General features: G+C 35.1%; 1 protein-coding gene across 2 annotated transcripts in view; it reads left to right on the forward strand.

Moving 5' to 3' along the window:
• LOC310719051 (thyrotropin-releasing hormone-degrading ectoenzyme-like) overlaps positions 1-14,550 on the forward strand; it is a 212,951-nt gene that overhangs the window by 110,989 nt on the left and 87,412 nt on the right. For both annotated transcript variants that reach the window (XM_083528343.1, XM_083528344.1), the window contains exon 7: positions 12,638-12,751. In XM_083528343.1, the coding sequence (XP_083384469.1) occupies positions 12,638-12,751 (114 nt within the window). The remainder of the gene's footprint in view (positions 1-12,637; positions 12,752-14,550) is intronic.

The raw sequence follows: 14,550 nt of genomic DNA on the forward strand, positions 1-14,550 counted from the left end.
TTCTTTGATCAGAAATAAAATAAAATAAAATTTTCACTAATCAGCCCCCCAACTTACTATAGTTGGTATGTATTGGTATAGTTGGTATGTGCTAAACTGCCATGCAAGCAGTTTAGCACATACCCCAGGATGGTCTGATTGCAGTTTAATTTTTTTTTTTTCAATGATGTATCATTTCATATTCATGGTCATCCCAACATAAAGCCTTGTAAGCACTGATAAGAAGTAAGTGATATCTATATAATGTTTAAAAAGACAGTATTTATCTTGATGATAATGTTATTTGCATATTGTAAGGTTTACGGTACAGCTAGCCTAAGTAGTAGCTTGTCATTTAGTCAAAACTTACTCTGCTTAAGTTAAATGCTGTTCAATCAGTGAGGGAACATCTCTGATTGTGATTTACTAAAACCAAGCAGGTAAAAGTGTGTCCCTTTATTCCATCATCCACTGTGAAAACTATCAGTATAAAATCAGTACACATCCCTATTTCAGCTCCATCACATAGGTGTCCAGTAAGCCATAACTGCCTGAACTAGAAAATTTACTGCCATGCAAGCAGTTTAGCACATACTCCAGGATGGTCTGATTGCTAATTTTATTTTATTTTTTAAATTATGGTTCGATATGACAGGAACTGACTAAGAAAAGGAGACACAGACTGAAAGTGAAGGCGAGACTGATGGAAAATTGTTGAAATAGAATAAAGCGAACAGAAAACAAACACACACACACACACACACAAAGAGTGGAAGAGTAAATTGGATATCTGGGGAATCTAAAACCAAGAGACAAGCATAGTTTCTGTCCTAGTACCACACAGGGTCTACTGGGATTTTCTAAATTAGGATTACTTCTGTGTGTTATTTATTTATTTCTTCATCGAAATGGTCAGCATATGAACAGTTCTAATTAACTAATTCATTATCTGTGCTTTCCAGAAAGTAGGATCTAGCATGTAACTGAGGAGGCCACAATATCCTTTAGAGTTTATTCAGTTTACAGTTTAATGGATTACAGTATAATATGTGTGGTTTGTGTGATACTGCAAGCGACTCTACCGAATATTCTGCAAATACTGAGGTTGTGTCTTTCTAAAAATAGCGACAGCAGTTGACGATGAATCATCTGAGGCACTGGCTGCTACAAAGCAGCTCACAGTTGAGAGTTGAGAGTGACAGGCATTCTGATTAGTCCAGCATGACAGTAGAGACTGTGCTCACTCAAAGTTACAGTATACTGATATTGCTATTGAGAAGAAAAATCTTTTAGCAGTTGATTTGATGTTTCAAGAACACATGGAAGATTTTCCAAGATAGAAGAACGTGTTGCACAGTGGTGTGCAGTTTTGTTTAATGGAGTGATAAATTGTGTTTCAAAACATTATATACGTAAAATGGACAGGTGGATGCAAGTGCAGGTTAATATTTCATTCATAGTGCAAACATACAAGAAAAGACACAAAAACAACACAAAATAACCAGAAACATGAACAAAAAAACATTACTTGGACAAGATGAGGACAATGAATTATTAACTCTGAGTTAGTGTAGTCCAAAAAGGTCACGGAGATTTAAATCTCAAACTGTTTATTTATTTATTTTTTATCAAAGGAACACCTTTATAAATTAAAGTGCAATAACAAAATAAAAAAAATACAGTCCATGGCTGGACTCGAATGTTATGCACTTGCTCAGCAAAAATAAAATATTCGGTTATATTGTCATTTATGATAATGAGAGAAATCGAAAATGCAGATTAAGAATTCAAACTGTGAACACATATCAAATCGACATCTTTCGAATCGCACATCTTCTGTCTTGTCTGTCTGCATCTTTATTTCTTGTGAGCTAAGCACATTTTTCTCCCACTTATCAATCAGTAGTTTTCCGGGGGGCACGATTTCTTTCCACTTGCGATATTTTTATTATTATTATTATCAGTATCAGACTTGATTTAAAATGTAGATAATTACAATACTTTAAACAAAACACACTTACCTGTAAGTAAAAGTAAAATTACAGATTTAAAAACTACTTTAAAAAAGTACACAAATAAAAACAACTACAGTAACATAAGTAAATGTAATTTGTTACTTTCCACCTCTGCAATTAGCTGCAAATGAAATGATGCGACACTGTTAGTAAAGTGGAATAGCTGATGGGAAGTTTAGTACATGGTCATTTTTTCCATTTACGGCATTTGGCAGATGCCCTTATCCAGAGCGGCTTACAGTACAACTGAGCACTTGAGGGTTGAGTGCCTTGCTCAGGGGCCCAGAAGTGGCAGCTTGGTGGTGCTGGTATTTGAACTTGAGTCCAGTCAGGAAATATGCAGATGCTTCAAGAAAACGGTAACCTTAGCATGAACATGACAACCTTATAAACTTATCTGAGAAAACACTGAGGTGCAAATCCATGAATTTCAGTGGCTGGTGTGAAGTCATGGCCAATGGCAATGGCAAAAAACTCAGTAGACAACTTCTAATTAACTGTGGGAAATAATAAGATATTCTGTAAAACATTTAGGGAAATTCAATATATTTTGACCCAGTTAGCATATCAAAAGTCATTGTGCCCCTGTTATTAAAAATTTCTTTATTGACATATTTATTAGTTTGTTTGTGTATTCATTCATTGCAAGTTTTAAATTTTTTTTTTAATTTCTCCTAAATTAAGCTTTTGAAATATGCATGGCAGAAATAAGAAAGGGGGTGATAAAAGAACACATTCGGAGATGATTTAACTTTACTCCACTGCAGTAAATGTACATTATGTAATTATAGGGAAATGATTGATACACAATCTAGTAAGCTTTCTCATAATCAAATTAAACTTAAACATTAAAACAATCCCATAATTGCTTTTAAGTCCAACTACTGGATCTTATTTCTTTACTGTTTACCAAACACTTTCTATTGATTTTTACGTTAGAACACTACAAAGTATACAGCACTATTGCTGTTTTCACTACTGTAACTTCCCTGCAGGATAAATCACTTGGATGTACTGTAAGTAGTGGGATTTTTGAAGAAATTAAATAGATAATGTTACAATAATGATAATCGACATATCAGGGACAATCAACAATAATAAAAAGTAAAACAATATATAACAATTTTCAATATAATTAATCTTAAATATTGAGATTGTATATTTGCATTAAGCAATTCTACTACACAGACTTAGTAATATTAGCAATAAAACCAGTCTTAAAACGCTATAAACCTTTATGCCGATATCTATCAGATATTTAATAGAACCATAACTGTACAAAACAGTTACTTCCAGGATTCCTTCACTAGAACTCAGTGATAGAAATTAGCTTTCAGAGGCTATTCAGCATCTTTCCAGGAGTAGATTGACTACCTCTATACAAAACACTCTGTAAACACTTCTGGGGGCTACTAGGCAATGACATTTATGATGTATTTTAGGAAATGCTCACAGTGGGGCCAACTACTAATGAGCTGTCAGGGAGACTTTCTTTTACTACTTTCCACAAAACAAGGAACATTGGGGTTAGAGAAAAACCTGACGGCTTGTACCTCTGAGTCTACTATAAAATAGTATTAAAATGCTTAGCCAACAGATTTAAAAAGTATTTGGACATTCACAATAACAAAGAATATTGTTATACAGTAATGGACAATATTTTATGTGGGGAAAGTATATGTGATATTAATTAAGGAACGTTTATTTTATGAAGAAAATACTTTTGATGTACTGTAGTACACAAACTTACTGTATATTTCTATTTTTGTAATTAGAGGGACCTTTATTACTTGTCGATTTTGTCCATTCTCATGTTGTGAGCATACATTTTTTTTATTTTTTTTATTATTTTAACAGGCAATCCTATACATGGAAACTTTTCTGTATTGATATATGCAGACAAAGACACATTTATTTTATTACAACCCTTGAATTGATTATAAGTGTATGGAAAAAGCCTAGTGTTAAAATTGAACATAAAAATAAATGATATATATACTGTATATTTCAGTCAACTGGAAACGTATGCAGCATTTGTAGAGAATTTTTTATTGTACAGTCCACGCCCCATAATTTGCGGTTCAGATCTCACGTCTCTGAGAATTTTTCATTTCGAACTAATGGATTAATGGTTGCGGATTATCTTACCATTTGCTGGATTCTGCAGCGGGACAGAATGTTCAAGAACGTTAGGAATAACATTTTAAACTATGTGTTCTCTAAAAAAAAATCATACAATTAAAAAAAAAAACATTATTGTATTAAAGTGACATAATGTATAGATGAATTAATTAGGGTACCATAGGACCTGCAGGGGTGCGTCCAAAATTCAAGCATTTTCAGAACTTGTGGGGGTCTTAGAACGGAACCCCTGCAAGTTCCAGGGGACCACTGTACATACCATTGCAAGGCATCACACATCAATACATTAAAAACTACAATACCTCAGCTGGGACCATGGAATAGCCAAATTAGAAAAATAAGAAAACTTTAGAGACGTCAGGGCAAAACAGAGATTGATCGGGTCAGTAATGTAGGGTGGGGGTTTGTTTCTAAGGTCCTATGACTTGGAATGGCTTTATATTAGTTCAGTATTACACCATTAAGCCACAATAAAGACCACTGTGTTCTTGAAGTGCTTCTAAGGATCTTGTGATTGATTGTAAATGCAGTACTCTAGTCTAATATGTCTAGTCTAGTATGATTATTAGAGCATAATTTCGAGAATTTAAAAGATCCATAGTCAAATTTAACAAGGCCTGATTAATTATTTTTTTTGTAGGTTCCAAAAATTAAATTTTAATAACAGATTAGGAAATCTAATTAATTAAGAATTTAAAATTGTTGGGTTTTTTTTAAGAATTGGATGCATGTTTTCAACATATTGAAACAGTGCCAGAGATAAATCAGATGTTTATTTGTCTCTTGTAAAGAGATGTGATGGAATAGAATTACAAAGACAAGCAGTTTGTTTTGTGTGACAGAAAATCTCCTGAAACTCCTGAAAGTCCTCACACAGTTTGAAGACACGTCAGTTTTTACAAATTAGATAGAAAAAGTACAAAATTAATTAATAGAATTACAGTAACAAAACAACAACAAATAAAAATAATCTGTCACAGCTTCTAAATACAATTATTATTAAGGTTTTCAAATTTAAACAGCTCTCTAAAAAATCGCCAGTCAATGAAAAAATAAAAATGATTCAAGAGTGCATTCCTTTTTCACAGGTACAGCCACCTTAGCTTCTGATGGGGATATAAAAGGTCCTTAAAGAGTTTTTTTGGCACTGAAAATGATAAATTATAGAAAGTCTTCAAAGCACAACAATGCACTTAGATCGATAGACTTGTGTACCTTCACTGTACTTACCAGAAGAGTAAGGGCAAAAATCGGTGACTTAAAGATCTGTGTTTCTTGGCCTTTTACACTTGTAATATTTTAAGAAAAATTGTCTGGACTAAAACGATGGCCTGGAGCAACCTGAGCGTTTCATGTTAACAGCTTTAATTATACTGACATATGAGCTTCAGTTCTCTGTAGTATGAACCAGAAGTACAGCACATTTCATGACTATCCATTTGAGAGGTGACTAGGTAGAGCTCAGGTTCCCAGAATGCAATGGGAATCTCGTCTTTGCATTTCGGATCAATTGTCCACAGTGCTAGCAGATGCCTCCAGGATATCTTTAAACACCAACCTCTGTAGACTCTAGAGAAAATAAGTATCAGTGTCCAATATTGTCTCTGTGGAAAATAAGCATAAAGCAATAGGATAGTTGATGTCAGAAAATGTACCCCAAATTAGAAATTTGAAGTGAAAGGCAATTCGTTGTGCTGTAGCTACAAACATACATAAAATATTTGACTATTTTGTGGTTGGAGCAGGGCAGGTTCTAGACATTTGGAAACCCTAGGTAAATTTTATATCTCCCTTTTTCCATCCACCATTCAAAAAGAATAAAAAGCACTTGAAACAAATCGTTTCTAAAAATTTTATTAATACAAAACATATCAGTACTTTTATATATTTACTTAACTGTGCATATTAATTCAACTTTAACTAAGGTCAACATTAAAACAAAGAAAACTCATATAAGGTAATCTAAACCAGCTCTTTTTCCTATTATTATTCCTTGGCCATGGCCACCTAGCTGCAATTGCTGTTTTTATTTACAAACTTTAACTTTTTCTTCAGTATTTTGAAAGTCAGCTTGTGACGCAAAGTCACTGTACATTCAAAGTGCCATACATATGCAAATTTTAAATCTTAACGCTTCACGGCGCTTGCGCTGTTTTGAACTCAGTATACATTGGCTGCAAATCATGATCCATCTTCAAATAATGCTGCTGTGAATTGGCAAAAAAAGGCTTTATTTTAATAATACATTATAATAAAAAAATTGGAAAATGATAGTGCCTAATAGATTGTGCTTTATGATCATTGAATAATATTTGTAAAACCTATAGATAGAAATAAGACAAGGTCAATCCAAGCAGCTGTAGACTGTTCTAACTACATGGCTGATTCCTTGATGTAGATGTTGCACAATATTACATTTATATTATATATTATATTGATGTAGATGTTTCACATTGATGTAGTTGTTGCAATATTATATTGTTCTACACTCATTTTACCAGAGTAATGATCTTCATACACAGGATTCAAGTTGTGAACTAGCTGCATATAAGATCGGGATGTGAGTAGTACCTTTGACTGTTACATACTGATGCTTTGATGTTGGAGAACAAACGTGAATATTTCCTTACCACTGCATCCTCTGGCTGTCAACTTTAGTTTGTTTTTGTCTTTATTAAAAAGAAACATCGATAATAACCTTATATTCGATATATCAGGTTTTCTGGATTTTTACCAGTCAGTCATTTTTACCAAATTATATAACAGTATGGATGTGATAACAGAAAAGCCCTGAAGCACAGTGCTGCCAGTCAATGAGGTTTTGCATCTGTAGATGATAGATAAAACCAGGCAGATTTTTATTTTTTTTTCACACAGTGACTGAATTGCTTTTGCAATTTGAGCCTCTCTTTGGGAATATGCATGAGCGAGGAAATATGTATATTCCTGACATTTATGGTTTATTGATGTAAAAAAAAAAGAAATCCTCACATGACCTCAATGCCAAATTTATTTAATTTTTATGCAAATATGACTTAATATGATCCACTGATTCTGCAGGGAATACCATTGAAACAAGAAACATGTAAAAAAATTAAATAGCTGTTATTGTATTTCCATTTTGTCCTTACTTATATAGAGTACAAAACTTAATTATAAATAAAACAAAATTAAAAGCGTGTCAATGTTACGCATTAGTTTGCTACTTTCCCACTTAGCATCCACCTGCTGTGAAGTGTGTATTTGTGAACAGCAGGGATAGTTAAGGGTAAACAGGTTGTGAATGAGGGTGTGTGGAAGAGTCAGAGGAGTTTAACACCATATGAGTCAGAGGAGGTTAACATCCAGGGCTCTTCTCCCCTCATTAGCAGTAGACACACTCTCTGTGGGAATTTGCATAAGCGGAAAATATTAGAAATCCTAACATTTATTTATTTATCCTACATCTATTTGGGTCGAAAAGGAAAAATAACATTAATTCTTAGCTCTGAAGGTCTAATTCTGTGAGTCTCCACGCCATGCTTACATTAACACTCAAGGCCTGGTATCATGATCGGAAGGGCCCTTCAGAAATATAGAACTCTCCACAGTCTTTGTTACCAACAGACACACACACACACACACACACACACACACACACACACACACACACACACACAGAGCAATCAAATTAAGATTAAGATGTGTGTGTTGTGCAACCATTCAGGCATACAGGCTCAATTACAGAGAGCAGGACTGAGTGTCTGTGGGTGGTGTATTAAAGGGGGGTCTAATGGTTAGAGTGATGTTAATGTCCAAATCTCTCTGGAGATTTTTTTTGCTTGTTGTTAATTAATGGCCATTTTCAAAGTCACCCACTTAAGTCTAAATGTTTTGTCAATATTTACAGAAGGAAAGTTAGGTGCATTCAAAGAAGGATGCAGCAATTAATGGGCTCCCCAATTTAGATTATGTAAATAACCTCTGTTTAGTTTAAGCCTGACTTTTGAATATATTTCTTTGATTTCTTTGGGGTTTTAATAGTGTCTAGACCAGGATTTTGTAGATCACTAACATAAAATGCAACACTTGCTTTTAATGTGCATACAGTTTAAAGCATGCACGATCTGATGTAAGGCACAGATGCAAGTTAAGGTACAGGTAGTCCCCGAGTTTACATTATTTTTGTATCTTTACAAAAATATTGTAAAAGTATTTATATTTTTCTTGCTCTATTAAAATTTTTGTATGATACGGTTGGATGCTGCCAGGATGTACGCATCTCCTGCCTTGTTAGATGCCATACTTTCGCCAGCGGTAACCAGAGTTCTGCTGTTTTGCTGTTAGAGCACATATTGTTTTTTGTGTTTTGGGTGTTTCAAAGCCCAATTTTTCACTTTTGTCTATCTCTGTTTTATCAGTGCCGCTGGACACTGAAACAGAGCCTGTTTGGCTATGAACTCCAGTCACAAACCAGCACTTGTCCACGCATCGATTGCCACATAAATATATACTGTATAATTTTTATTATTTTTTATTATTTTACTTTTTATTTTATAACACAGTTTTTAGGTAATCTCTCAACTACAATATATCTTTTGTAAATTTAGTCGCATACTGATTCATCACATTACATTCAACCAATAAAGAATAGTTGAAACCAGAGATGTTTATGATATGAATCCACAAATATGCAGTGTTCAAATGAAGAACTGCTTAATATAAAAGTACCATATAAAATTTTAAAAACTACTTTTATAATTTCACTCTGATGGTGTCACTTTGGTTGGTCCAGATCCATTATGGGTAGTCAGCCATGTCATTGACAGAAATAACACCTATCCTTAGCACCGTTTTTAACTTTTTTTTATACTTATATGTGTTTGCATTTCACTGGAAATAATACTAAAGATGCAGCTGTAGCCTCAGTGGAGTCAGCTGTTCTAAAATCATAGACAAGCCCTCCTGACTTACTGTACACAATTTCTGTTTTTATTGCAGGGCCAAAAGATTTTTGTTCAATGTTTTGAAAACCCCTTACTAAACTGGAATCAAGTCAGGATCAGCCACAAATGATGGTCAAAAAATAGTTGTGGTGTTCTAGCGAAGAGAAACCCAGAACTCATTTTTGCAAATCATGTGGAACAACAGAATGAAAACAGATGTATTTTCTCAGTGGGATGACCTACACATAAACTAAATCAGAAATAAGAGAGATCGGCAGTCAGTGGCTTGCAACTGAGACCTGATAAAGCAGGCTATTGAGTTGATGGTTAATGGTTTTTCTCCTGATGCTGACATCAGGAAAACACCTGGAGAAACACATTGGAAAATTTAACTTCCATAGTGAGGCACACCCTTGACAGAGGTAGAGAGTAACAACTTACATGTACTTATGTTACTGTAATTGAAAAGTTTTTTGTGTACTTCTCCTTTTAATGTAAATTAAAAAAATTTAAATGTGATTTTACTTTTACATAAGTATGTTTTGTTTGAAGTATTGTACTTAACTACATTTTAAATCATGCCCTATAATTGAGTTAAAAAATAAATAAATAAATAAAATAATGCAAGGGCAATGAATTCGCACCTCAGAAACTACTGCATTGATTGATTGATTCATGGAAGAACAAACACTCTAAACTCACAAGAAAGACAGATGGAGATGGACAAGACAGATGCCAGTGATGCAGACCCAGCCGAAAGCAAAATGCAGTAAAATTTAAATTCAATGCGTGCGCTCACTCTATGAATCCTGAATTTTCAATCTGCATTTGCGATTTCTCTAATCATAAATGACATTATAATGGGAGATTTCCTCGCTGTGAAAGTGCATAACTCACATTAGACTCATAACTAAATTTTAAATGAACTACTTTTTACTTTTACTTGAGTAGATTTTTAGACCGGTAAAAAATTTCATTGAAATAACCTTCTTTCACACTTTACTTTTGCCAACAGTTCAATGGCTTGGGGCATATCAAACTTTTGTTTTGAATTGTTTGGTATGACCGAGTAGCATGAGTTCTTCAAAGAAAAAATTGCAAAATGCTCTCTAGATATGTGGAGCAACAATTGAAGAGGGTGTCTGACTGTACTGGATCGACAGTTCTTATGTCATTGTTGAAGATTGTTATCAAGCTTTATAGACATCTGATACAAGTTCTTAAAACCCAGAACTGACATTAAGTTGCAGATTTGTCGTTCATTTCATCTGCTAGATCTTGTTATGTAGGTTTTTATGAACATCTCTCAGCCACTCTATACAGCCAGAGTATGGAAGCCATTGGACTATTCATATTTACTACAATTACACTGTTAACTACACTTTAATACAGTTGTTTCTGTACATTTAGCTCTTGGGTATGGACTAACCTCTACAGCATTGCAAGTGGAATCCCTAAAATTATGCATCATACTGCTTGTGAATGGGAAACTATGCATTTGATTGATTCAGTTTTTTGGGAAAAGTGGGCCATGGTGTCTTTACAGGCATTGCCCCAAAAACCTTAGGAGGTTCCAGATCTGTCTGGAAGCTCTTGGAAAGTGACTGCAATTGCACATGATTTGCTGCAAGGAACGCTCATGCCTGTTAACAGTAGTGCTCTAAATATCTATGGCATTTTATTAGTTGCCCAATCTCTGCTGGATTTATAATTCTGACTCTGGTGTATTATAAGAAAATTCAGTTAGACACCTACAGGCATAAACCCAAATGCTCAGCAAGCCAAAGGCCCAAGGATTACTTAAATGTTTAGTATTGTAGTGAGTATTCAGGTAGCCAGAGAAATTACCAAGATGTACCCAGAAGCATAGCTAGCAAGCTGACAATTAAGACATTGGCCTATAGCAAGGCTCAAGACTGAACACTGAGCGAAGGGAGAGCTCGCCTTGTATCTCCAGGTAAATATGAGACAATTGATACTAATTCTAATTAAGATGTTCTTAGTCTGCCTCTGGTTCCAGAAGCCAGTCCAACAATGTGACTTGCAGCTCCCTGCATCCTTCTTGTTATGGGATAACTTTCCTTTAAATTTTTTTTTTTATCTTAGAATATTGCAATGTATAACAATGTAGTCCCATTAGCATTTAACATTAGCTGGTAGTTGGTTTAATATGTATGATCAGGTCCTGTAATGCTATGACCTTTATATTTGCAAAAGTTGTATTTTAGATTAAAAACGTTATATTAATCACATTGGTTTGAAAGATTTCCCATGCAAACCCTTTAAAGTAGGTAAAATTAGAGGGCCAGAGGAAGATGAAGATGGAGGTTAACCTTGGTTCTTTTGTTATAGTCATACCAACAATATTGAACTTGGTATGTTATTCTTTCAATTAATTTTTCAATTAAATTGTATTTTTATAGCACTTTTCACAATGGACATTGTCTTAAAGCAGCTTTACAGAATGTAAGAATTACAGAAAAAAAATCACATATTTAAATTTGTGTATTTATCTCTGATAAACAAGCCTGTGGTGACAGTTGCAAGGAAAAACTCCCTTAGATGGTATGAAGAAGAAACCTCAAGAGAAACCATACCCAGAAGGGGATCTCATCCTCAATTGAGAGACACCAAGAGTGTGGTTATATATATTTATAACATTACAAACACCGGAAAGTGAAATATATCATGAGCACCGGTGTGTGTTTATAAGAAAATGTCATTTCTACTGTCTTATACAGTCAGTAGAAGTTGTGGAACTTAGTGATCCTGAGCAACTTCTAATTTAGTTTAAAATCTGAGATAATTATTGAACACTCCTCTATACCAGAGACTTTAAATGTTAAATGATGGAGAAACAGCAGAGGTAAAATGTTATTTTGAGAATTGATTAAGTGGTTATACATCCTTAAAGTCCAATGTCCGAAATCTTCATGATTGGTATCCAACTGGTGCTGGTACATCTCTAAATTGTTTAGGATCCTCAAAGGGTCGGCATCTTCGCTTTGAAGGTCCAAAATCTTCATTAGGTGGGACACAACTGGAGTTTGCTGGTATAAGAAAACGAAGTAAAAGCATTCTTAATAGATAGCAGCTTAATAGAAATAAAATGGAGAGACTGAACATTAAGTAAGTAAGCCTGTAAGTCGACACTGTAGGAGGAAATTGCTGAGATATTTGCTGTGTCATGATGTACAATACAGTATATTAAATTATTGTAAAATGGCATTATACATCTTCATAAGCGTAGAAATGTTTTTTTTTTTCCTGACATCAGCTCATACTGAATAAAAAAAACCCACAATACAGCTTTATAATATGTACAGTATATGGTTAAGATTTTTTTATTCAAATAGTTATGAATTAGTGCCGGTCCCAAGCCCGGATAATTGGGGAGGATTGCGTTAGAAAGGGCATCCAGTGTAAAACATGTGCCAAATCAAACATGCGGAGGATCCGCTGTGGCGCCCCCTAACGGGAGAAGCCGAAAGAAAGTTTATTACAGTGTGATATACTTGAGCAGGTATGTAAAGTATATGTACTTCTGTTATATCAGCTGTTTCTTTTTCTTTACAGTGGTTTGGAGACCTGGTTACTCCAGTCTGGTGGGAGGACGTATGGCTCAAAGAGGGATTTGCTCATTTCTTCGAGTATGTTGGGACTGATTTTCTCTTCCCAAAGTGGAACATGGTATGTTCCTTTGATTTACTACATTTTGTAACAAAAATAACCAAAAAATTCTGCATTAATGTTCTATTTATAGCTATGCATCGAAACTGAAATAAGTAGAATTTTATTTCATAATATAGATAATTGTTGTCATTAACTAGTAAATGTACCTAATATATTACAATGAGAGATCATATACACTTACCGGGTTGGACCCCCTTTTGCCTTAATCCTTCGTGGCATAGATTCAAGTCAAGTCAAGTCAAGTTTATTTGTATAGCGCTTTTCACAACAGACATTGTCTCAAAGCAGCTTTACACAAATCAACAGTTAAGGTGAATGGTGGGAATTTGTCCCTGATGAGCAAGCCGCTGGCGACTGTGGCAAGGAAAAACTCCCTTAGATGTTATGAGGAAGAAACCTTGAGAGGAACCGGACTCAAAAGGGGAACCATCCTCATTTGGGTGACATCAAGAGTTTGATCATAAATCTTTCAACAATACAGAACACTGGAGAGTGAGAACTAACATGATTACTGGAGTATAAGATTATAAGTGATGTTCTTTTTACAGTCTTATACAGTCTATATGGTTAGTAGCTCCTAGTTTTATAAGCTCAGCATTTGTGATCATCACAGATCCAGCATCAGCTTCTCCATGCCAGAGCCTTTAAACACTCCAGAAGGTCCAATGTCAAACTCCACACATGTAGCGGGATCCAAATGGCACTGGTACGTCTCTAGATGGTTCGGGATGTTTGCGAGTTCGGCATCTACTTCTTCAAAGGTCCGTAATCATCACGAGGTGGGAGGTGACTGGAGCTGACCAAACCTCAGGGTGTCTCGGGATGGGGAGAGAAAGAGAAGCAGTGGAGAGGAATTAGCGTAACTGCTGTTCATGATATTAACAGCACAAGTTGATAATGTGCATGTGATCAGATGTTCTGGAGCACAAGGTTATGATGTGATGTGTGTTATGTGTAGGCTTTGCTAAAAAGATATGTTTTTAATCTGCACTTAAACTGGGTGAGTGTGTCTGAGCCCCGAACACTGTCAGGAAGATTATTCCAGAGTTTAGGAGCTAAATGTAAAAATGCTCTACCACCTTTAGTGGACTTTGCTATTCTAGGAACTACTAGAAGCCCAGAGTTTTAAGATCTCAGGGAGCGTGGCGGATTGTACGTGTTAAAAGACCGGATAGATACATAGGAGCCAAACCATTTAGTGCTTTATAAGTGAGAAGTAATAGTTTGTAGTCTATTCGAAACTTAACAGGAAGCCAATGTAGGGACGATAAGACTGGGGTTATGTGATCATATTTTCTTGACCTTGTGAGAACTCTGGCTGCTGCATTCTGAACTAACTGAAGCTTGTTTATTAATGACGCAGGACATCCACCTAGTAATGCATTACAGTAGTCTATTCTGGAGGTCATAAACGCATGGACGAGCTTCTCTGCATCGGATATAGACAACATGTTTCTTAACTTAGAAATATTTAAGTTAAAAAAATTTTACTTAAAGTTTCACCTTTCACCTTCAACAAAGTACTGGAAACATTCCTTAGAGATTTTTGGTCCATATTGACATGATAGCATCACTCAGTTGCTGCAGATTTGTCAGCTGCACGTACATGGTGCAAATCTCCCGTTCCACCACATCCCAAAGGTGCTCTATTGGATTAAGATCTGGTGACTGTGGAGGCCATTTGAGTACAGTAAACTCATTGTCATGTTCAAGAAACCAGTCTAAGATGATTTGCGCTTTATGACATGGCGCGTTATCCTGCTGGAAGTAGCCATGAGAAGATGGGTACACCGTGG

Source organism: Silurus aristotelis (assembly GCF_946808225.1).
Source record: "Silurus aristotelis genome assembly, chromosome: 24".
Lineage (NCBI taxonomy): Eukaryota > Metazoa > Chordata > Actinopteri > Siluriformes > Siluridae > Silurus > Silurus aristotelis.